Below are 23,514 nucleotides of genomic sequence, written 5' to 3'. Positions count from 1 at the left end.
AGGAAATGGGAACTATGCACTTCTTTACTTAAAGATGAGTCAATTCTATGTACACTCTTCATTGTTCTCTCTGTAGGGTCTTTTCCTCTGGAAAGCTAGACCCCACTCCCTTACAGCATGGCAGCTGGGTTCCAAGACAGCAGGGGTGCAGCCGTGGCCTCACAGGGCCCAAACCTGGGGCTGTCGCAGCAGAATTCCCACCTCATTCTGTCAGAACAATCCAACAGGCCAGGTTCGAGGGGGAACAGGTGCACTCCTCCTCTTGATGGAGTGCACCTCTCACACACTTACCCAAGGGGATACAGCATTGGTGGCTATCTTTGGGACTCCCTGCCACAGTCATGGCCTTTCTCTATTTACAATTTTGTGTATTTCATTAAAAATGAGGGTTCAGGCCAAGTGGTGATTTGATATTGAATGGGGGAAATAGAGGGTGCTGGATGTTGATGCTGCTACTCCATCAGTCCATGTGTTCTTTAGTAAGTCGATCGATTCATTTGGTCTCAGTCTCCTCATGCGTTCCAGTAGAGGTTTATGATGGGCAGGAGTTGACAGCACTAAATACCTTTAAACAGTAAAAAAATGCAGATCAAGCGTGGCACAGGTCAGGGCACATGTCTAGTGCTAGCTATTATCACTGGTTTTCCAGCCTTAAAATCCTCTCTTCTGTGGCAGGAAGCAGGTATTCGACATGGCCTGGGGCTAAAGGACAGCAGAATCTCCTTGGAATGGCAGGGACATTCCCTCCGCAAATCTCACAATTAAGAGGGTAGAATCTTGCCCAAACCCAAAGAACTCAACCAACCCTTTCCCATGTGCTTGCCTTCTTTATTATGTGCTTACTTCTTGGGTGTTGAAACATTTAGGAAGCTGGTTGAGACAAGTTTCTATGAGTTCCCTTCTATCCTTCCTGGGTTGACAAGAAAAACATCACCTCTACTATTAAGCTCCCAGGTGCTGATTCCAGGTGTGGACCTGAGAAAGAAGATACCCAATAAGATGGGCTCCTGGTGGCTAACTGGATTCAAACAAACAAAATCAGAACCTAGCAGCCATTTCCACCCAGGGGCCTCTCATGCAAATGGCACTTCAGGGAGAAGCCTGCAATAAGCTACTGCCTCCTGCACTCAACTGAACTGCACTGTGTTCTTGCCATCTGATCCAGCCCTTTATAAAGGAATTCCTGGAATCCTATTTCAACCAATAGGACTGAGACTTTCCCTTTCCAATGGGAGCTGCAGGGGTATAACTCCCTCAACATCTTCACTGACCAATGAGAGAGGCACCATTCTGACCAATCAGGACAGTGCCTCTTGGACCAATCAAACTGAGAGGATTTGGAGTCCTCATTTGCATCAGGAACCAGAGGCAGGGGCTTCTGTTTATATGTCAGCTCTCCTCTAGCTCTGGGAGTGCACTGTCCCTTTCCATCTTAAGACTTCCTTTCCCCAGAGCTGAAACACCAAAGATGTCTCTCTGGAGAGGGAGCAGAGCAGTCTAGCTGGAGAGGTGCTGCTGTTGCATAGCTGTGCTGTATCACAATTGAGCTGTTTGCATTGAATGGTTTCCCTCAACCTCAAACTGGGGATTCCTATTGGTCTTTGACCTCAAACTGGGGATTCCTATTGGCCTTTGACGCTTCCGACACAATCTCGTTTATTTTTCACTGTAGCAGGGAAGGGAGATATTACTCCCATTTTCTACAGAAGTAAAATGAGGCACAGAGAAGTTCAGGAACTTGCCCAAGACCACAGAGCTAGAAAATCCAGGGTTTGAACCCAGGCCACGGAGACTGAGGCAACTGGAGAAAACCCCCAAAGTTACACAGTTCCAAACCAAGCAGTTGAGTGATAAAAACAATGGACCCCAGGTCCCCACAGCCTCCTGGCCGGGGGTGCCTGATCAGCCCATTTATCCCACAGGGACTACTTGAGTTTGTGTGCAGATGTAGACCGGTCTGGCATGAGGGGCGTGGGGGAGGCGGTTCTCTCTGAATAGCACACCAAGAGATTAATATGTAGACTTCAGCCTGAGATACGAACCGACCTGACTCTGGTTCTCACGCCCACCTGTGCACTTCGCTGCGTTAGTCGATTGTTCTATGAGGTTCCTTTCCTGGGACCCGGAAGTCCCGGGCGCGGGCCAGCCTGGACGCACGTGTCTCTGCAGTTGGCTGTCCGAACCTGACACACAAACTGAAACTAAAACGGCCAAAGCCCCGCCGCCGGGCCAGAGCTCAGGGAGCGCAGGCAAGGGGGCCGCCCTCAGCCTCGCCGGGGCGGGGACTCCCCAGCGCCCCTCCCCGGGCCGCTTTTCCCTCCTCCTTCGCGGTCCCTTCTCTAGGCGGGGAGGGGGGTTCTGAAGGCAGCTTCAGGCCAGGAGGGGTCCGAGGAGTGGGTGGTGGCGGGAGGGCGGAGACGGGGCGGGCCCTTGGAGAGAGCGACACCCCCCTCCTCCCCACCGACTGGTAGTCTGGCTAGGGGTGCAGAGGCCTTGGGGCGTTGGGGAGATGGCGGCGCGCAGTGTGGGTTGCTGCGTCCGGTGGCTCCGGAGCGTCCTGCAGGGGCGCGCGGGACCTCGGGGGTGGCCTCCCGGCGGAGGTTGCGCGCCGCGCCGGGCGGCCTCTGGGCCCCCGGGCAGCACACCCGGCGCCGGGGCAGCGCTGCCCGTCTCGTACCCCGCGCTGAGAGCGCTGGCGGACCGGCAGCCCGACGCCTTCTGGGGGCAGCTGGCGCGCGACACGCTGGTGTGGGACACCCCCTTCCACACGGTCTGGGACTGTGACTTAAGCAGCGGCAAGATCGGCTGGTTCCTGGGAGGCCAGCTAAACGTGTCTGGTGAGTGGGCTGCGGGGACCAGGGCGCTCCCAGCTCAGACGTCCAGAGGCGACTCAGAGCGCAGCCGTCAGGGACGGGTCGCTGGCCCGTGGGCCGGCACCTCCGGACCCAGAGGCCCCAGCTTCCCTATCCGCTGTCGCTCCGCGTCCCCCCACTTCCCCGGCTTCAGCCCGCGCCCGGGTGTCAGCTCGGGTCGCCCAGCTGCTGGCCCTGCCCTGCTGCCTCCTCCAATTGTGGACTCTCAAGTGTAACCACGAAAAGCAGCAGTTGACACCTGGGGCAGGCTGGGGTGGTGGGTGCCGGGTGCACAGAAGTGGGGACTTCCCCGTACTCTGTGTTACCACCAGCTGCCTCCCCGGCGACTGGCCTGGGGAGATATGTTGCCCAAGTAAACAAACAGAGCGGTGGCTCGTAGCCTGGGAGGAGGAAACCCAGGGCCAGCAGCTGGAATCACTTATCTCCTTGCTCCCTGGCGGTGCCTGTGGGAGGGAAGAAAAGAACTGTGGGGCCTCCCAGCTTTCTGTTTCAGATGACCGTGCCCCTCCCAAGTCCCCCCCTCTCCCCCCGCCCCCCAAAACACCTACCCATGGCTTGCTTTAGACCTGATTCTGTTTGAGGTCCCAGAAACCAGCACCACCAGCCACTGAGTCCTTTGGTATCTGCTGAGATTGAATCTACTATTGTTAAGATTTGGGATTTGGGTGGTGGGATGAGTACACTGTGCCTGGAGGCAGCAAGGAGAGAAGGCCCAGGAACTGGAGGCAGTGGCCATCCAGGCAGGGTAGACTGGGGTGTGGGTAGCCTGGGGAGCAGGGGATTTATAGCTAGGTGGAGTGCTCAGGGGGGCTGCATGGCTAGGGAGGATGGGGTACACAGTTAGGTGGAAGTGGGGTCGAGGGGATGTTTCTGGCGGGGGGACATGTAGATCTTAATGGCAGGGTCAGGTCCTGGCCAATACCTGAACTTCATGGTAGGGTCTGGTGTTTGCACAACTCCATCATTTACTGGGCCTGTGACTTCTCCTCTGAGCCTGTCCCCTCATTTGTAAACCGGGGGCAGTAAGCCCGCCTGAAGGTTGATTGTGAGGACAGAGTGCTGGAGGTGTGGAACAGGCCCAGCACTTATTGGTGATCAGTAAGTAGTAGCAATTTTATCATATTTAGAAATAGCCATACAATTATAGGTAGTGTCTTGCAGTTCTTTTTCTTTTTTTAAATATATTTTTTTGTTAATCCTCACCTGAGGATATTTTTCCATTGATCTTTTAGAGAGAGTGGAAGAGAGAGGGAAAGACAGAGAGAAACATCGATGTGAGAGAAACACATTGATTGGTTGCCTTCTGCACTCACCCTGACCAGGGCCTGGGCCGAGGAGGAGCCTGCAACCAAGGTATGTGCCCTTTGACCAGGATTGAACCCGGGACCCTTTGGTCCGCAGGCCAATGCTCTGTCCACTGAGCCAAACCAGCCAGTGCTCTTGCAATTATTTTTCAAACAAAGAAACTTAGGGAAGAACTTTGGGCCAGATTTTTTTTTTTCCTTTCGTTTTGTATACTACTTTGATGGTTTAATTAAAATGAATCACTTACGAGATAAGTGTTTTCTTTAAAATTGAGTCAGCAGCAAGTGTCCTTGAACTAGTGGGTAAAAGAAGCACAAAACAAACCCTTAGGTTTGCAGAGTTACCCTTGAAGGGAGGAGAGCACTTACCAGAGAGAGCAGGACATGTAATGTGCAGCTCTTGTGCAAGCGACTGGGACTGTGGAGGCCCGAGGCCACTGGGGATGGTCAGGGTTGGCTCATGCACACTTGTATCCTCTCACTCCCAGATCGGTCACTGGGGATGGACCTCATGGGACAGGCAGGAAGGGCCTCTTGAGCCTCACTCAGGCAGGCTCAACATGTGGTTGGGCAGCAGAAGTGTCTCTTTTTCCTTCACTTATTTTGCCAGAAATTGAGCTTCAGAAACTGGCTTGTGGAAAAACAGGTTTTCAGCAGCATTCTCACATTGAATGTGTATGTCCACCCTTTCATCTGTCAGGAATATCTCTGCCTTTTGACAGTGTCTGCAAACCACAGAGGTGATGGTGTGAAAAAGACCAGGCCAGGCCATAGCTGCTCTGGGAGCCCCCTAGAAAGTTGTGGAATGGTGGATGTGCTTTGGGCTGATCAGTCTGTATGATAGTCACTGTAATGATGGCTTATTCCAAAGGAGTATCACTTTTGAAACTCCCATTACCCCTTCAGGAAAATCTGTACCACTAGTTCTCGAGACATGCAAGTTCTTGGGCCTCATCCTAGACCCCAGAATCTGAAGCCCTGAGGGTGGCGCTCTGCCATCTGTGTTTATAAGCTCTCCGGGTGCTCCTGAGGGACACACAAGGTTGAGAACCACTGACCTATAGGCCCCAAACTAGGGCAGACAAGACACTTCTAAATGGGCAGAATTGGGATTAGTGTCCTGGAGATGACTCTAGTAAGTAAACAGAAATGGCAGATGGGCGGTGCAGTATAGCTCAGTGGTTCTGGGTATATCTTGAGAATTCCACCTGGGTCTGCATCCTTGCTTTCCCCTTACTGTTCTCTACATGGATTTCCTTGTCTGCACAATAAGAGTCTGAATTGTGTTCTAGTTACTATTCTTGCATATCAAACAGCCCCCAAGAGTCGTAGTACTCTCACCGTTCTGTGGGTCAGGACTTTGGACAGGGCCCATGGGCATGGCTTGCTTCTGCTCCCCATTGATCTGTGTGTGAGGCTGTCATCACAAGTCTGGGGCCTTGACTGGGAGGACTCAGGCTGGCTCAGCTGGAACTGTGTCCTAAACCACTTACACAGGCCCAGGGAACATCGACCAGAGGTCACAGACACTACAGCAGAAGCTGCTAGGTTTCTTCTGACCCGGAGTGGATGGCCTGGGGACACCTAGAGCTGTTAGCATTAAATGAGAGAACACTTCCAAAGTTCTCTGCACAGTCTTTACTCACACCCAGTCACGGGCCTTTGTTATTAATGAATGAATCCTGTGGGAGTAGGGAGTTGGGGGTGGCTAGGGGGCTGTGACGTTGAGCCTGACCTTCAGCAGTGCTGCTGAGAGTGCTGTGTTTCCTCTGAACAGGACCACATGCGCTTGCGTCTGATCAGTCTGGACTAGGCTGGAAACGGGTCAGCAGGGTATGCAGGTGGTCAACAGGGCTCCAAAGATCTTAAAAGGATTCTTCGCAGACTTTGAGATTTGGCTCTGTCCTCCATATGGCTCAACTGATGTTTTGCTCTGTGGTGTATAAACTCAAGATGTCAGGAAGGTGCAAATGCAGAACTGGAGGGTAATAACGTATGTTGCTTTCAAAACACACAACCATACTCTCTTTTCTAAATACCAAATTCTGAGTCTGACTTTTTTTTAAAAAGTGTGTGTATTCTTTCTTTCAAGCAAGGGTATAGAGAAACTATTTTTAACCAAGCATTGAACACAGATTTCTGGATGCTTTTGGGGACATTCATTGCGGCAATGGGAACCGTTTTGCTGTACCTTTCTTTTCTTTATGACGTGCCTCCAATAATTCAGAAGGCAGATTCACTGACAATCGCAAGACACTATAGTCCTGTGCTTTGCTTATTTCTCAGCAATTGAAGTAACTTGTCTAAGGTCTTTCAAGGAACTTGAAATGAAAATGTAACCCCAGGTCTTAGGAGAAAGGTCCTCCAGAAGGGACTGAATTGTCCGTAGTTTTCAGAGGCCTCACTTACTTTAAAGGGCAGATGCTTCTGGAAAGTTGGCAGATACAATTTTTGTGACTGATGTAATATCTTACATCGTGCCAGGGAGATTTTCTATTTAAGGAAAACCCATTGTGAATCCTTTTGTGAATATTAACTCCCTTGTTTCTTTTGATTAAAATAGAATTTCTATATGTGGGTTCGCTTCAAGTTGGGGAGGGGAAGGATGTATTTAAACAACTCACAGGAGTTCTTGAAAATTCCTGCATAAGTGTGTGCCATCTTTATAATGGATATTATAACCACTTAAAAAAAAAACACAACAAAAAACAAAAACCCAAACCTATGAACCATCAGCAGTCATTTGCTGAACTATTTGCAGAGCTGTGTTAGGCTCAGTGGTAGACCTGCCTTGAGGTGAACATGATGGAGCCTCTTTTCATCTCATTGTCATGACACCAGTGTGAAGTGGTTGGTGGTCCCATTGTACAGATGTTGAAATAAAGGTTCCAACTCATGTAGAGTGATGAGCAGTGCAGAAAATGCCCCAGTGCCACAGAGTACATTCTGATGAGGAGATGAATCACAAATCAGTAAATGAGTAAATCCACTCTAGGGTAACTTCCTCACGGCGTTTACAGTTGCTAAGGGAAGAATTATGATGTCAGCCCCCAATCCACACCCCCATGATATGTGAATCTTAGGGACATGGTCCCTGCTCTCAGGGACCTTATGAATTAGACTGAGGAGAGTTTAGCAGAGACAGCATGGGAACACTGGGCAGAATAACTAAGTGTTAAATGGTGTGGGCCACTGGGTGCTGGAGAGAAAGAGAGATCATTGCGGGGAAATTTGAGTTAGGAGGTGGGGTTTGAGCTGAGCCTTAAATTGCATTAGCGTCTTGCCCAACTCTTCCTGGCAATGCTTGTAAGCGGAATTTTCTTGTCCCACTGCTCAGTTCTATCGGTGGAGATGCTTTTTAAAATGTGGAGGAGTGAGAATTTCTTCCTTTTATCCTTGCTCTCTCCCTTCTTTGCTTTTCTCCCTGAAGTTGGAGCAATAGCAGGAACCATACGTATGTGTTAAATGCCAACAGATCACATGGTGTTTTAGGTTCCACTGTCACTCAGACCCTGCACTGTGCTTTCTCTAGGTGCCCATGTCAAATGAGCGTAAACCGTGGCAGCTGAGAAATTGCCTATCCCTGGGAACACTGCACACAGCCTGACTCTGTGACGGGAAACTCTCCAATGGCATCTAATTCCTATTGTCACGCCCAGAGTTAGGAACTGTTACCCCCATTTTGGATTAAGAAAGTGACATTTAGATTAAATAACAAGTGTGTCCTCTCTGCTTGATGAGTGTTTGGACAGGGATGGACTCTGGAGGGTAGGTTTGACCTGTGATGTAGGTGAGGGCATGGTCAGATGTCTTACAGAGCTGGCAAGTGTGTTTGTTTTTTTAAACTTATTATTATTTTTATTGTTGACAGTATTACAGATGTCCACCATTTTCCCCTCTCAACCCAGCCCTGCCCCACCCAGGCCTCCACCACACTATTGTCTGTGTCCAGGGGCTGTGCATATATGCATATAGTACTTTGGTTAATCTTTTCCCATTCCCTTCCCCACCCTCCCTTCTGAGATCTGTCAGTCTGTTTCATGTATCCATGCCTCCTCTAAACCTATTTTGTTCATCAGTTTATTTTGTTCTTTAGATTTCACACATAAGTGAGATCATGTGATATTTATCTTTCTCTGACTGGCTTATTTTGCTTAGCATAATCATCTGCAGGTCCATCCATGCTGTTGCAAAGGATAACAGAAAGATCCTTAATTTTTACAGCTGTATAGTATTCCATTGTGTAAATGTACCACAGCTTTTTTATCCACTCATCTGCTGATGGGCACTTGGGCTGTTTCCAGATCTTAGGTATTGTAAATAATGCTTCTATGAACATAGGGGTGCATATATTCTTTCTGATTGGTATTTCAGGATTCTTAGGATATATTCCCAGACATGAGATCACTGGGTCAAATAGCAGTTCCATTTTAAATTTTTTGAGGAAACTCCATACTGTTTTCCACAGTCTGCATTCCCACCAGCAGTGTAGTAGGTTTCCCTTTTTTCCACATCCTTGCCAGCACTCGTTGTTTGTTGATTTGTTGCTGGTGGTCATTCTGACAGGTGTGAGGTGGTACCTCATTGTAGTTTTAATTTACATCTCCATGGTGATTAGTGATGTTGAGCATTTTTTCATGTGTCTCTTGCTCTTCTGTATGTCCTCTTTGGAAAAGTGTCTATTCAGGTCCTTTGCCTATTTTTTAATTGTATTGTTGAGTTATACAAGTTCTTTATATATTTTAGAAATTAATCCCTTATCAGGTATATTGTTGGCAAATATGTTATCCCATACAGTGGGTTCCCTTTTCATCTGTTGATTGTTTCTTTTGCTGTGCAGAACATTTTAGTTTGATGTAGTCCTCTTTTGTTTATTCTTTCCTTTGTTTTTCTGGCCCTAGGAGATGTATTGGCAAAAATACTGCTACATGAGATATATGAGATTTTGCTGCCTATTTTCTTCTCGGATTTTTATGGTTTTGCGAAGTATATTTAAGTTGCTTATCCATTTTGAGTATATTCTTGTATGTGGTGTAAGTTGGTGGTCTGGTTTCATTTTTTTTGCATGTACCTGTCCACTTTTCCCAACACCATTTATTGAAGAAACTGTCTTTATTCCATTGTATGCTCTTGCCTCCTTTGTCAAATATTAATTAATCATAATGGCATGGGTCAATTTCTGAACAGTCTCTGTTCTGTTCCATTAATCTATATGCCTGTTCTTGTTCCAGTACCAGGCTGTATTGATAACAATGGCCTTGTAGTATAGTTTGATATATAGTATTGTGATCCCTCCAATTTTGTTCTTCTTTCTCAAGATTGCTAAGACTATTTGGGGCCTTTATTATGTTCAAGTATAATCCCTCTATTCCTACTTTGCTGAAAGTTTTTCTCAAAAATGGGTGCTGGATTTTGGAAAGAGGTTCTCTGTCACTTGCTCACTTTCTTCTCCCTCTGGTATCCCTATTGATGTTGTTACATTTCACATTGTGACAAACTATCCTTTATCCTTTTGCTTTTTAATTATTCTTTATTTTGCTGCTCTGATTGAGTGACTTATTTTCTATCTTGTCTTCTAATTTGCTGACCAACTTTCTGCTTGGTTCAGCCTACTGGTTATTCTTTCCAGTGTATTCTGTATTTCAGATATAACATTCTTCATTTTCGACCTATTATTTTTCATGGTTTCTATGTCATTTTTCATGCTTTTGAGTATCCTTATAACCATTACTTTGAGCTCTGTTTCTGATAAATTGCTTGCCTCCATTTCATTTAGCTCTTTTACCAGAGATTCCTCCTGCTATTTCATTTGGGGCCTGATTCTTTGTCTCCCCATTTTGGCTTTCTCTTTGTGTTTGATTCTGTGTATTAGATAGGACTGCTATGACTCTCAGTCTTCGTGGGGTGGCCTTCTGTAGTAGGTGTCCTGTTGGACCCAGTGGTGCAATCTCCTTGATCTCCTGAGCTGGGTGCTCTAGGAATGTCTCTTGTGTGTGTTATTTGGGCCCTCCTATTGTAATTGGGTCTTGATTGATGTTGGCCCATTTGTGGGTGGGATTGACCTTCAGGCTGGCTGAATATGAGGCTCTACCCCACCTCTGGCATGAAAACTGCTGGGCAGATACCATCTCAAGGTGTCTTGATGGGCTCAGTGGCACAGTCATTAACCTTTCGGGCTGGGTGTCTGCCAGGATTCCCCTTTGGATGTGCCATTTGTGTGGCTAATTGGATTGACATCTTGTGTGATTTGAGCTCTGTTTCTGGTAAATTCAAAGCCAAACTCCTCAGTCTCTGTTAGAGACTCCAACTCTAGCTCCCCCGCTGGGGTCTCACTGCAGGTTCAAGCTGGGTACAGTCTGCAGTCTTCTCTGCAGTGCCAGGTTCAGACGCCCTGGGCTCAGCGGGATAGGTCAAGAGTTAAGAGTCCCCTGTTGAGGATGTCTGGGCCCCAGCCTGCAGGTGGGGACTCACACTTTGAATGACCTGCTGTGAGCTGCTCTCCCATCCCCCATTGAACTTCACAGCGGGGATATCTAGAACTTCACAGGCTGAACCAGGCAGTCTCCTGTTGGGAGTGGTGTCCGCAACCTGCAGGAATGGACGGGCACTGCCTCTCCTTCCTGGGTCTGGAGGTGAAACTCACAGGAAGCTCAGATCTGCCTCTCCACAGTGTAGTCACAGAGCTCAGCACTCGCCTGCTTGTCTCCCTGACAGAAGCCTCCTTGGGGGATACAGTCCCAAAATCCCAGCTCCTCTGTGCCACCAAACCATGGAGGAGGGGCCAGGAAATCAGCCCTGCGCAGGACTCTGATCTCTCTGGGCAGCTGGTCTCCGCAAAGTGGTGCTGAAATTCCCAGCTCTGATTGGGCTCCGAACCCCGTAGTATGGGCCAAAAATCCCAGACCTGCACTGCTCCCCTGTGCTGCCAGCCAGCAGGCTGGGGCAGACCAGGTGGCTCCCACAGGTGGGTGAGGGGTTCTGGCCCTGTGCTCAATGTGGGAGAGACCTTCCTTTTCCCCCCAAGCCACACAGATTAGTCACTGACTGGGGCTCTCTGCCCAGTGCCTTTCCAGAAAGTAGAGGGTCCCTCAAAGTCACTGCTGGGTGCAGCCCACAGACCCCTCCACTGGACCCAAACACAGCCGCACAACCTCTCCACCAGTCAGAGTCTGGAGCAAACTTCTCTGGCTGCGGCTGCTAGCAGTAGGTGCGGTCTCCCAGGTGGACAGATCCCCCTGAATCCCTCTGCCCAGTGCTACACAGGCTCTTTCCATCTCTGTTGCTCTGGGTTGGGGATCTCTGTGTGGGGTTGAGCCTCCAACACTCCCAGGGGGAGGGAGCTTTTCAGTGGCAATATCTGTCCGGCCTGTCAGCCGCCACACCTGTTTAAGGAGGGCTTCCCTTACTGCATCTCCAGTCCTCTTACCAGTCTCTGCGTGGATTCTTCAGTGCTACCTAGACACAGTATTTCAGATCAGCTACACTTCAGTTGGTTTTCAAGTTGATTGCTCTGTAGTTTAGCTGTAAATCTGGTCCATGGATGGAAGAAAGTGCATGCAGTCTCCACCTTTCATCTCCCTGGCAGTGTTTTTGATCACTCCTGTCCCGTAGGGAAAAGAAAGCCCCCGGGAATCGGGAATATACATACAAAGTAGAATGCGTGTAGATGTACCCACGCATGTCTGTCTATGGGAGCCTAGGCCTGAACCAGCAGCAACAGCGTCACTGGGATCTGTTCGAGGGGAAATCTCAGGCCCACCCAGATCTGCTCACTCAGACTTCTAGTAGTTGTGGGGTCATAATCTGTGTGCTAAGAAGCCCTTTGGAGGTTCTGGGGGGATTTAGACGTGCTGACTTAGTCCAACAAGAGAACTTCTTGAGGAACAAAGACATGAAGACAGGAAGAGGTCTGTTCCCTCCCCTGGGCATGGGGCCAGCCTCGTGCCATTTAGACTCCATCATTGTCCTTTAGCTCAAGGGCTTGAATGGTCTGCCCACCATCCAGAGCTGAGGTGCTTCTCTGCTCTGTGCTCTGGCTTAGGCTGCATGTATGCCAATATGAACAGGACATCTGGCCCCTGCCCACAGAGGGACAGCAAGTGCAAACACCTCAATGAGTTAGAGGTCCAAGGGACGTGAAGTGCTCACTGCGAGAGTGAGAACATGTAGGTCGGGACCTGCAAGAGAATGGGCAGTAGGTGAGAGGGTGGGACAGTGTGCTACAGAAAGGAAGAACCATGTAAAAGTCCCGAGGCTGGAAGGTGCTCACCAGAATTGGCAATGCCCTAGGGAGAGGTCCATCACTCAGGGTCTTGGTGGCCACTTGTCCATCACCTCCATATTCAAGGAAGGTACCTAGGGACACTGCACTTGGGCTCCGTGCCTTCCTGCCATTTGTCAGCCCTGGGAAGAGATGGACACAGGGCTGGTCTCGCTGGCCAGCCAGCAACACTTTGGGTGCTGTCCATCGTGGGGCAAGTCTTTCCCCTCCACCTTCTGCACCTCTGCCCTCCTGCTTGGCATAAAGCAGGCACAGGATGCCCTTCTTGGCTCCGTGGCACTGAGGGTCTAGGTTCGAAGTTGGGCAGTCATGTGTTGGCACCCTGGCTGCTGTGGGAGCAGGTGATGTGGGAAGATGAGCCCCAGGTAAGGTGTTTTGAGGTCCTTCCTGTTGCTTCCTCGCTTGGCTTTGGCCAGGTCACTGGACCACCTGTAGAATGTTTCCTAAGCTATATCTGAGCTGGCCGCTTTCCAGGGTGACTCAGAAGGTCCACCTCAGAGCGGGAGAAGGTGTGTTAGAGCAGATTTCTCGGATAAGAGAGCACACCTGTCACCTGCAGTCTTCTTAGCACTGATCTGGGGTGGGGTTAAGGGTTTGCATCTGTGATGCCTGGAGCAGCCAGGGTCCAGCAAACACTCGTGCACATGCCCTGCTGCCGGACTCCTGCTCAGTGTTCAGCTTTAACTCGCCCTGTTTCTCCTCCAGCCCTTTCTCAGCATCAGTCCTCAGTTCAAGGAGCTGGGCATCCAAGGCTTGTCGTGACCTTCTTAGAGTCACTGCTTCCCACTCCATCAGGGCCAGGCAGTGGAGGGGGGACAGGATGCGCCCTGCTGAGGCATGGCTCCCACCTTAGCTCCCAGGGGAGAGTGTGTCCTCATCTGCTAATTGTTCAAGAAAAGTCAGATATCTCTAGCTTTAGTGGGAAATTTTGATTTATCAACTTCAGACCATTTTCTTCTCTCTCTCTCTCTCTCTCTCTCTCTCTCTCTCTCTCTCACACACACGCGCGCGCACACACACACACACACACACACACACACACACACATTGATTTGGGCTTATTGTAGAAATCCAGGTTCTACCATCAAGCCCCTCCTTCTCAGTTTCTCATCTTGTTTTTCCTCTTTTCTGTTTTTTTTGGGGGGCATTTCTTCTCTTCTATTTTTCTAATAATTCAAATAACTTTTCTGCATCAGTAATAGTATTAGTAACTTTTTCCATGACATCTACTTTCATATTTAAAATTTTTGACATATAATTTATATACCTGTTAGGAGCCAGGAAATTGAAATGAATTTTTTCATTATAAGAATAAAATAGCCCAAGAGGGGAAAATGTAATTCACACACACACACACACACACACACACACAAAACAAACAAACAAACAAACAAACAAAAAACAAAAACTAAACTATGTAATATTTTTACGTGAGTTCACCCTCTCAAGAATTATAGGAATCATGATCTTTTGGTATCTCCCATAACTTCTGTCATAATGGTTATCCCATTTAAAGGTCTCTAACTCATAGTATGGTATTTATCAATTGGCAATGTAGTACCTTATATTTATATAATGGTACTTTAACATTCAGTATTTCATTTGTTTCTGGTTATGGCCTCTTGAGTTAGAGATAATAGCTCCCAGTTACGTAGGAGGAGATTGATTTGAAGAAGATAAGTAACTGCCCCAAAGAGAAAAAACACACAAATTTATATGTCTGGACTTTGGGGTGACCTGAAGAGCAGGTGGACAGATGGCTGCTACCCCCAACAGCTGTTTGTGATGTTCATTTCCCCTGCTGTTGGGGAGGTGAGCAATGAAAGGCTGGCTTCGAAGGCTGGCATTCTCAGCCACAGCTAAGCTCACCTTGAACAGGATGTCAGCAAATGAACATGATTTTACTAATCTTCAGGTTTACAGTAAACCGGAAGAACTGACCTCTTCTTTTTATGGGAAGGCATGTGACCTGAGCTTGAGTAAGAGCCGGGGGAGGGGAGCAGAGCCTTCTGGCAAACCAGCATTGCATTTCCCCATCATTGCAACACTCTTTGGAGCAGAGGCTGGTTTTAGGGTGCTGGCTGGACACCTGAGAAGGAATGTGGTGCATCTCTACCACACGTGAGAGCCTGGACTGTGTGCATCTCTACCACACGTGAGAGCCCCTTGCATGAACCTTGTATTGCATCAGGAGCATCCTATTTGCATGAAAGATTCTTTCCAACAGCTCAGGCTGTGGTGCTCAGCCCCAGCTGCACATTAGCACCACCCAGGGAGCCTTGAAACCACAGGTCAACTGGGTCAGGGTCCCTGGTAGGGGAGGCCCAGGTAACACCAATGTGTGGCTGGGCTTGAGACTATTGGTGTGAAGTACCTGCCTCAGGTTATCCACAGGGGATCACCCTAAACCTGTGAGATCAAATTTGTGTAGTTATTGTCTTGTTTTCCCAGGCTCTGACAATCACCTTTCTCCTTGCAAGGAAGTAGAAACCTCACCTTTGATGAGGGGAGGGTCCACCTCATCAGAGAGTAGTGCAGGTCACAGCAAACCAGACCCTCCCCGGATTCAGACTCTAAGAACACCACGTCTAATGTTTGTTAACCTTTTTTGTGCAGTCAACTGCTTGGATCAGCATGTTCAGAAGTCCCCGGAGAGTGTTGCTTTGATCTGGGAGCGAGATGAACCCGGAACTGAAGTGAGGATCACCTACAGGTACTGTGTGCTCCCTCACGGCAGGCATCTCGGTGCCCCCCCCGCGCCCCCAAGGGTCTCCTGGGCCTCTGTGTCTGCTGTAGACACTGGCACCAGGTGCCTCTGCTGAACTGCTTTCCAGAATTGCCCAGTTTGGAGGAGGCCTGGCTTTCCTATTCACTTGGCAATGCTCGTTGTCTTCAGATTCCCATAGAAGGAACTGGTTCTTTGGGAACAATGATGATGAATGTTCAGGGCATTGGGGAGGCTGTTGGCACAGTTCTGTGAGTGTGTGTCTGGTTCTGGGCAGGTGTCCTGATTGTCTGAATATGAAGGAACATTGGGCATGTTCTTGCATCCCAGGAAGAATAAGCATGAACGCAAGCTGAATGAAATACACGCTGACATAATTATTATAATTACTCTCAGTGCACTTATAAGAGTGGGACCAAAAATAAAATCAAGTCTTTTAAAGAGGGGATACACCTGACATTTGTATTCTTTGACTCCTTAAATTCTTCACATATTCTAAGTGCCAAGCACCCTTCTGGATATTGTGTGTGTGTTGAGGAGTTTGAACAAACCTGCTGTCCAGGAAGAGTACTGGCCTCCTGACAGAGCTGCCTCCTGTGGGGACAGCCTTGCCTGGGGTCTTTGTCCGTCACTGCAGGGCACTGGGTCTCCTTTGCCCGGGAGTAAATCTCCTTTTGCTAAAGCCTGGAGGTCCCTCAGGTTCCCTGTACAGTACTGTCTCAGACCCATGATGAATCTAGTTGTGTGTCCTTTACAGCCACCCCCACTCCCCATCAAGGAGTGATGAGCACGATGATGCTCCTGGTGGGTGTCTTACAGCTTTTTATGTGCAATCATTCAGCACATTTCATCATGTGCCACTGTACCACACAGTCCCCAAGCACAGAGCGGTGTGGCTGGGCGGTCTGAGGAGTGTAAGGTTCGAGGCAGAGGAAACGGGAGTCTGGGACCAAGGCATGTTAAAGGAGGAAGTTTATTCCGCACTAGCGAGCGAGATTCATTACGGAGGAGGGTAGAAAAACCAGGATTAGAGGAGAAGGAGGAGGAGAAGGACCCAGCCGCACCGCCTCCCAGACTGGGGAGACAGCAACATGTGCAGCAGTGAACACGCCTTTTGAGGGGAGGAACAGGAAGGGGTGCGGCCCAGGGCATTTGGCACGCGCTGATAGGTGATTCAATGTCTCGGGGATGTCCCAGCCCCAGACGCGGTTACGTCATACTCCGCCCACCAGTTGGGGGAAGGGAGGATCTATCAAGGAGGTTACATTTAAGCTGAGGTCTGTTGATGAGAAGAAGCAGCCATGCCCAACTGGCATGGCTCAGTGGTCACAGCATGAACCAGGAGGTCACGGTTTGATTCCTGGTCAGGGCACATGCTCGGGTTGTGGGATCGATCCCCAGTCAGGGGCATGCAGGAGGCAGCCAATGGATGATTCTCTCTCATCATTGATGTTTCTATTTCTCTCCCTCTCCCTTCCTCTCTGAAATCAATAAAAATATTTTCTAAAAAAGAAGAAGCAGCCATGAGAAGAATGGGGCAAGAACTTCCCAGGCCAATTCAGAACACTGGGGGTCCTTATTCAGCGTAGGTCCCCGGGAACAGAAAGAAGGTGCTTGTGGCTGGGGTGATGGGATGAGGAAATGTGGTGGGAGGAAGGTTCAGAGAAGCAGGTCCTGACCCAGGGGCCTGAGAACAGCAGTTCCTCTCCTGCCACTCGGGTGACTGAGCAGGGGGGCGGGGGGGGGGCGGGCACTGGGCACCTCTAGTTTCCTGTTTGTTTCTTGAACTTGGGATATATCACCAAGATGGTAAAATTTGCCAAAAATGATAAAACTACTCATGTTGACCTTTGGGTGCAGCAAACTGACATTTGTTAATCTGCAGCTTCCAGTGGGCACTGCCCTATGCATCATCTCCTGTTTTTGCCAAGACCCTCAGCAGCCACAGCCCCTCATGGCCTTTCCAGCCTCTGCATCGACCTGTCTCCCACGGGCCGAGCTGAGAGCCTAAACAGATAAACCTCAGGCCCCATCGGACAACTGAGGCAGGTCCCAGGACACCTGAACACACTAGAGATTAGAGAGTGCTGCTCCAATAGACAGAATGGCTTCACTGTTCTTTACCATTATTGGCCCATCTTGAGTGATGTGTGATTCGTTAGTAAAAAGAGCAAGGCTCTATGGGTGGGGGTGGAGGAGCCTACCATCTGGATGCTGGAGATAAAGTGGTTCAGCCACAGACTGAATTCCTTCCATCGCTGCCTCAGGCATGCCTGGATCCTGGGGCAGGGGGCAGGTGGGCGATGGGTCACATCTTGCTGGGCATCGCCTGTGCACACACCGAGTGGGTGTCAGCAGCGTTCGACAGTCTGAGAGCTGGACTCAGCCTGGCCTTTGGAGATGTGTGGTTAATTGTAAACCTCGGGGAATTTTCAGGACTGCAGCCAGCGTGTTAAAGCTGAGGATAACTTTAGTTCCACTTCACCAAAGTAACCTTGGGCAAGCGGCAAACTTATAAGTGCAGGCCAACTATTCTCTCCAAAAATATGGAGATTTAGCCCAGAACAGCTTTATGTACTTTAGCTATCTTAGCACCAGATGGCTATTACTATTTACTGTTTGAGTAAAAAGTGTACGTACAGGTTGTCTAAAAGTGCAGCTAGTTTTTGAGAGACTTGGGTTATTGTTTTCCTGGTCATTTTTGACACAAGGTTTTCTTTCTGTCCCCTCAGAGTAAAGCCACCTAGACCCTGGTGCTGGCTGTCCTGCCAGCGTAAAAACTGCCACTAAAATAAAGTGCTCTCCTGTTCGGTGTTCCCCGTGGTGGCACCCAGATGACCCAGGATGGCCACAAGCCCAAAGATCAAGTTCTTCTCTAGATTCATAGCCTGGGCCCTTAAGGAAACACCTGGGGGTTGCTGGTGGCAGTGCAGTTTCTTGGGGACCATGCCCACCTAGCCGGTCTCAAGCCTGGGCGAATGTCTCATTCCTCAGGTGCCCAAAGCCTCTCACTCCTGGGTCTGCTGAATTTTTTGGACGAGGCACATTTCTGAAGAATCATTGTAGAGTTTGTTAACAAACCAACAGCTTCTGCCCCAATAACTATTGGCAACACCTTTATCCCACTCACAAGAATTACCACTGTTTTCCATATGTATAGGCAGACATACATGTGCATGCCCACAGGTATGTGAGTGTACACACACTACATGTACTTGCACATATACATTTTAAACATGCTCATTCTCCATTCTCCAAGTATATTTTTGTTTTTGTTGTTATTGTTAATCCTCACCCAAGGATATTTTTCCCATTTTTTTTTTTTTTTTTTTAGAGAGAGTAGAAGGGGAGAGAGAGAGAGAGAGAGAGAGAGAGAGAGAGAGAGAGAGAGATAGATGTGAGAGAGACATCGATTGGTTGCCTCCTTCACACACCCAGACTGGGGCTGGGGATTGAACCTGCAACCCAGGTACATGCCCTTGACTGGGAATAGAACCATGACCCTTGGTGCCTGGGCTGACACTCAACCACTGAGACACATCGGCCAGGACTCCAGGTGTTTTTATAAGCACCTCTTATAAGTTTTTATAAGCTGCTCTTCGTGTCAAATGATCTGTCCTGGAAACATTCTCCAGGTTTCAGGCACAGCCTCCTGCTCTGTTAGTGATTACTTAGCTGTTGCCTTCAACTGTCTACTATTCTGAAGACTGGTTGTATTTGTAACATTATCTCCCTCGGGTGGGAGAGGCCTGGCAGGTCAGCTTTGGGAACCGACCTGCCAGGAGTCCCCGTGTCCTAATCCTGCCCCCACCCCTCCTGCCCAACAGGCCCTGCTTTCTGGGACACCGGCTGGCACCAGTTCCGAGGCATACCCTGCCGATGGGCCGAGGCTGCAGGAGGGGGTGCTTCTCAGCAGTGCAGTAGGCCTGAGCTGCCATCTGCCTCTGGTAGGAGAGCCTCTCTGGCTGTGGTTTTTCGCGCTCCCTCCTGGAGAAGTATAGTGCTCGTGTCACTTCTGAAGTGAAGGGGCAGGAAGGCTTTGCTTGGCAGGGATCAGCCTGGGATAGTCCGCACACATCTCTCCCTCTCCCAGGAAAGAGGGCAGCCTGTGACCTGAGGCTGGAGCAAGGGCCAGAGGGCCACCCAGGCCCGTTTCAGATGTTGTTCAGAAATGGCCCGAGGACACTGTTCTCGCCTATGGACCAGCAGGACTGCAAACCCCTCTTGCACTGCCCGAGGCTGGCCACAGGAGCTCTCCAGCCTGTGCCTATTTTACACGATTGCCCTTCACCTGTAGTTCTGGTTGGCAGATTTCAGAGGCCCTGGGGGATGGGGATGTGGAGAAACACAGATCCGTTTTCTTCAGGGCAGTGGTGTTGGGGTCTCAGGTAGATTCAGACCCATGATGTGCGTGGGTGCCCAGAAACAGGAGAGAGCAGTCTGTGGGTGCCACGCTGAGAGTATTTACCAAAGCTTTTAAGCAGCTCATCTTTTGCCTGAGGTTCTTTATTTTTATTTTTTAACATATTTTTATTGATTTCAGAGAGGCAGGGAGAGGGAGAGAGAGAGAGAAACATCAATGATGAGAGAGACCACTGATTGGCTGCCTCCTGCATGCCTCACACTGGGGATCAAGCCTGAAACCCAGGCATGTGACCAGAATCGAACCTGGGACCCTTCAATCTGCAGGCCAATGCTCTATCCACTGAGCCAAACCAGCGAGGGCAGCCTGAGATTCTTTAAAGAGGGCTCTGAACTTGAACCCGAGTCCAGATGTGACCCTTGTAATTAAGCTGTAACAGGTTTTAACACTGTGGACCACAGCATCCTCATCTGTCACACAGGGATTAGAGACCAGTCCCGTTCCAATGCTAGTGGGTGTGGGGCAGTGCATGGTGTCATGCCCAGTGTTGTAAAACACAGAGTAGCAGAGCTGGGCATCTATGCTGCTCCAGGCAGGGCAGCCGGCGTCCTCTGGTGTGTGTGTGTGTCCCTCCCCCACAGACGTCCGTTCCCCCCCCCCCACCCCGCCCCCTGCCGTAGAGCTGAGTGTAGTTTTCACTGCGAGTCAAGCCCTTGGAGAGGAAGATTTCTGTGGTTGTTCCATTGGGGCCTTTTATTGGGGAGGGCCTCTCCACAGTGAGGAGCTGGGGGGCATCGGGCCCTCCACCCTGCCTGCCTCAGAGCTCAGGTGCCCGGGGATGGCTTTCTCCCTGGCTGTGCTGGGCCAGGCATTGGGCACCATCGAGACTTGATGCAGCCCAGTGCCTAAGGTGGGGAGGGCCCAGGAATAAAGATGGGGCCTGGCCCTGTGGAGCGCCCCTCTGTCCGAGGCAGCTAGACCAGCACACATGGGCAGAGGGAGCGGACGGGCTTACAGCCTAGAGGCACCTCCCCCAGAGGCTGGTTTGTGACCTTCCTGGGTGTCTTCAAACTTGGCCACTTATTAAGGTCACAGAAGTGGCCGGTCCTTGTGGGCGCCAGGGCAAGGAAGCAGGAAGTCTCACCATGATTGAGAAGGCTCTGGGGAAGTCCTGTGGAGGGTTGGGTTTTGGGAGGCAGAGGAAAGCGAGGCGTGATGGTGGAGGCAGAGTGGGTAGTGATACGCAAGCACACTGTTGGATGAGGCAGCCAGCGTGGGTGGAGATGGGAGGCCTGTGTTTCGCGCACTCTGTCCCCTGGCTGTGTGTGTGAGACCTTAAGCCAGTGGTCGGCAAACTGTGGCTCACGAGCCACATGCGGCTAATGAGTTTGAATAATTAGTTTGCCGACCATTGGACTAGACTAAATGTTACTGTGTAGTTGGAAGCTGTGAGGATTAGGCAATTGTGGCATATTGTGTGCAAAGAGGTAAAGGGTAGTATATGACAGTGGTCGGCAAACTCATTAGTCAACAGAGCGGTAAACCGCGGCTTGTGAGCCACATGTGGCTTGCAAGCCGCAGTTTGCCGACCACTGCCTTAAGCAAATCACTCCAGCTTTTTGACCCCCAGTTTTCTCATCTGGAAAATGGAAACACACTTCTCCTCCATTAGGTGGCTGAGTGTTAGCAGGACATGGGGGATCAAAGCCCAGAACAGTATCTGGGAGGATGAGGATCCATTTTAGCTGTAGGTTGATGCCAGTTGAAGGGAGGTCAGCAGAGGGTTTCAGATTTGACAATGGGGAGGGGACAGGGTGGCCCTATGGCTGCTGGAGCAGGAGAACAATCAGGTCCGCTAACAGGCTTCCCCTCCACCTTCTCCTGTGCCTGACCCTTGCACCTTGCTCTTCTTCTCACCCCCAAATAATTACTTCAGTAAGCAGATCCTTTATTAAAATATTGGGGCAATTGAGGGGAGGATCATAAACTGGCATAATGAGGTTGATGGGTGTGGTGATTGGTCACTTGTCACACAGGTCAAAGTTGATGTGTTCAATGGGCTCCCCTGGGTAGGGCAGAGAGGCCAGTGGCTTCCGTCCATGTGGTGTCCCAGCTTCTAGCACGAGAGGAAGAAACCCGTAGAAACCCGGTGTTCCTTGGATCCTGCTGGTTTTAAAGACTTTCCTTAAGACTTTGGCTCCTGGTGTTGAAGTGGAAGTGTTTTGAACCTTTCTGAACATAACCACTTATTTTTCTTTGTCCCTCCTTTGGGCAAGCTAAGGCCCCTGGAGTTTCATATTTAGAATGACCCACACCAAGAGTCTGTCTGCATGTCCTGGGAAACCTCCTCGAGGGACTTTCTGAGCAGTGGGAGAGGCTCACTTGGGGGGAGCACACATCCTTTGGAACTGGATGCTTGCTTCTGTGAACCCCCTTCTTCCATCCGGTGGTGTTGGGGGTTGGTTGGGCTGTGGGACGTGAAGGTGCACAGCCTGGTGAGGGGAGAATGCAGACTCTGGGGGTGCGGGTGGGGGCTGGTGCCAGCCTTTGCGGGGAGGGGGTGGGGGGAAGATTGCCTGTGCTCCAGGGTGGGTGGGGAAGGGCACAGGCTGTGCTGCAGCTGGCACTGGGAGCTAAGGCTTCCAGGACAGTGCTCTGTTGTTCCTGTTCGTGTGTCCCCTCTGCTTCTGGAGGCTCAAGACAGTGGGGTTAGCTGTGCTGTGGGCCTCACTGTGGGTCACACCACCATGCCCTGTTCCTGGTCCCCATCAGGACCTGCCCGGGACCAGGGCCACCAGGAACAAATCTGGGGAAGGCTGCAGTAAAAATCTCACAGCCAGGCTGGGAATAGGGCAGCCCAGCCCTTAGTCCTCCTGTAGTCATGGCTGACCCATTGGCCTGGGGCAGCCCCTGGTCAACTGTGTAGGAGCTCACACTGATGATCTCAGTTCATATTCATGGTGGCCCTTAGTTTTAAAGCCCAGGACCTGACACCCAATGAGCTTCAGGAAATCTCAAGCTCATCTAGCTAGAAGGGTCAGAAGTAGGGTTTGAACTCAGCCTTGCCTGGCTCGTTGGCTGTGCTGAGGAACCCGAGTCTCCCAAGGAGCACTAACTTGGTGACAGGCTCCAAGGCCTGTGTACAGAGCCCGAACCTGCTATGTGCAGATAAAATGCCCTTTCACTGATCAGGGCGATGTGTTCTAGATGTTGTCCTCCCCTTCTCCCTCCCCGCCCCTCCAGGAGAAGCAGACACACATGAAGTGTTAATACCAGCTCAGCAGGAGGGGACTCATCACCAGTACCAGGGGCTCCAGGTAGCTGGGAGGAGGGACAAGGCATAGTGTATGGAGGAGGCTGGGCTGTGGAGTCCTGGTGCTACAGTGGGACAGGGAGGAGTAGAAAGCACACATGCTCAAGTGGCATTGCACTTCAGGGTACTTTGGAGGCAAGGGGGCATCACTGCGGGCACCCGAGGAAGGGACAGTGGGTGGGTGCTGCATGCTCCTCAGGACAGGTGCTGTCCCTCTCTCGCTCCTCGCCATTCTTTCTCCTGGCCCTCCCTATGGCTATCTTGGATCCCATCTGCTGTGGTAACAGCAGGGGTGGGTGAGAGGCTTGACAATTTTCTGTCAACAAACCCAGTTAAACTTCCCCTTAGAAATTTGGAGCGAGGTTTCTGGACCACTGTCACATGAGAGGATCCGCATGCTCCCTGTCTGGGCTGCCACAGCCCCTTTCTCGCTGCTGATTCTTCTTGGAAGGTGGCTTGGGGGGAAGCCTTGATCGAGTTTATGCAGTGTGGGCATGGAATTTAGAAAAGAGTGTAAGGGTCTTGCTGATGCAAACATTTTCAGAAGTTCCCTGTGGTCTCCAAACATCAAGCCAGAGCTTGAGTGATGTGTCTGTTTGGCAGGATCTAAAGCAGTGTGATCCAGTCCAGGTGTGCCTGAGTCTTCTGGGAAGTT

General features: G+C 50.1%; 1 protein-coding gene across 3 annotated transcripts in view; it reads left to right on the top strand.

Annotated features, from left to right (window-relative positions):
• Window positions 1-2,352: 2,352 nt before the first annotated feature.
• Window positions 2,353-23,514, top strand: part of ACSS1 (acyl-CoA synthetase short chain family member 1) — a 58,677-nt gene continuing 37,515 nt past the window's right edge. For 2 of the 3 annotated variants that reach the window (XM_080686951.1, XM_080686949.1), the window contains exons 1-2: window positions 2,457-2,837; window positions 15,075-15,171. In XM_080686951.1, coding sequence (XP_080543077.1) covers window positions 2,510-2,837; window positions 15,075-15,171 — 425 coding nt within the window. In that variant the 5' untranslated portion in view covers window positions 2,457-2,509. Of the gene's footprint in view, window positions 2,838-15,074; window positions 15,172-23,514 lie in introns of all 3 variants that reach the window. The other variant, XM_080686950.1, reaches the window with a different exon arrangement.

The sequence above is a fragment of the Plecotus auritus genome (assembly GCF_963455305.1).
Source record: "Plecotus auritus genome assembly, chromosome: 8".
In the NCBI taxonomy this organism is placed as follows: Eukaryota; Metazoa; Chordata; class Mammalia; order Chiroptera; family Vespertilionidae; genus Plecotus; species Plecotus auritus.
This window is presented reverse-complemented; position numbering and strand designations above follow the sequence as displayed.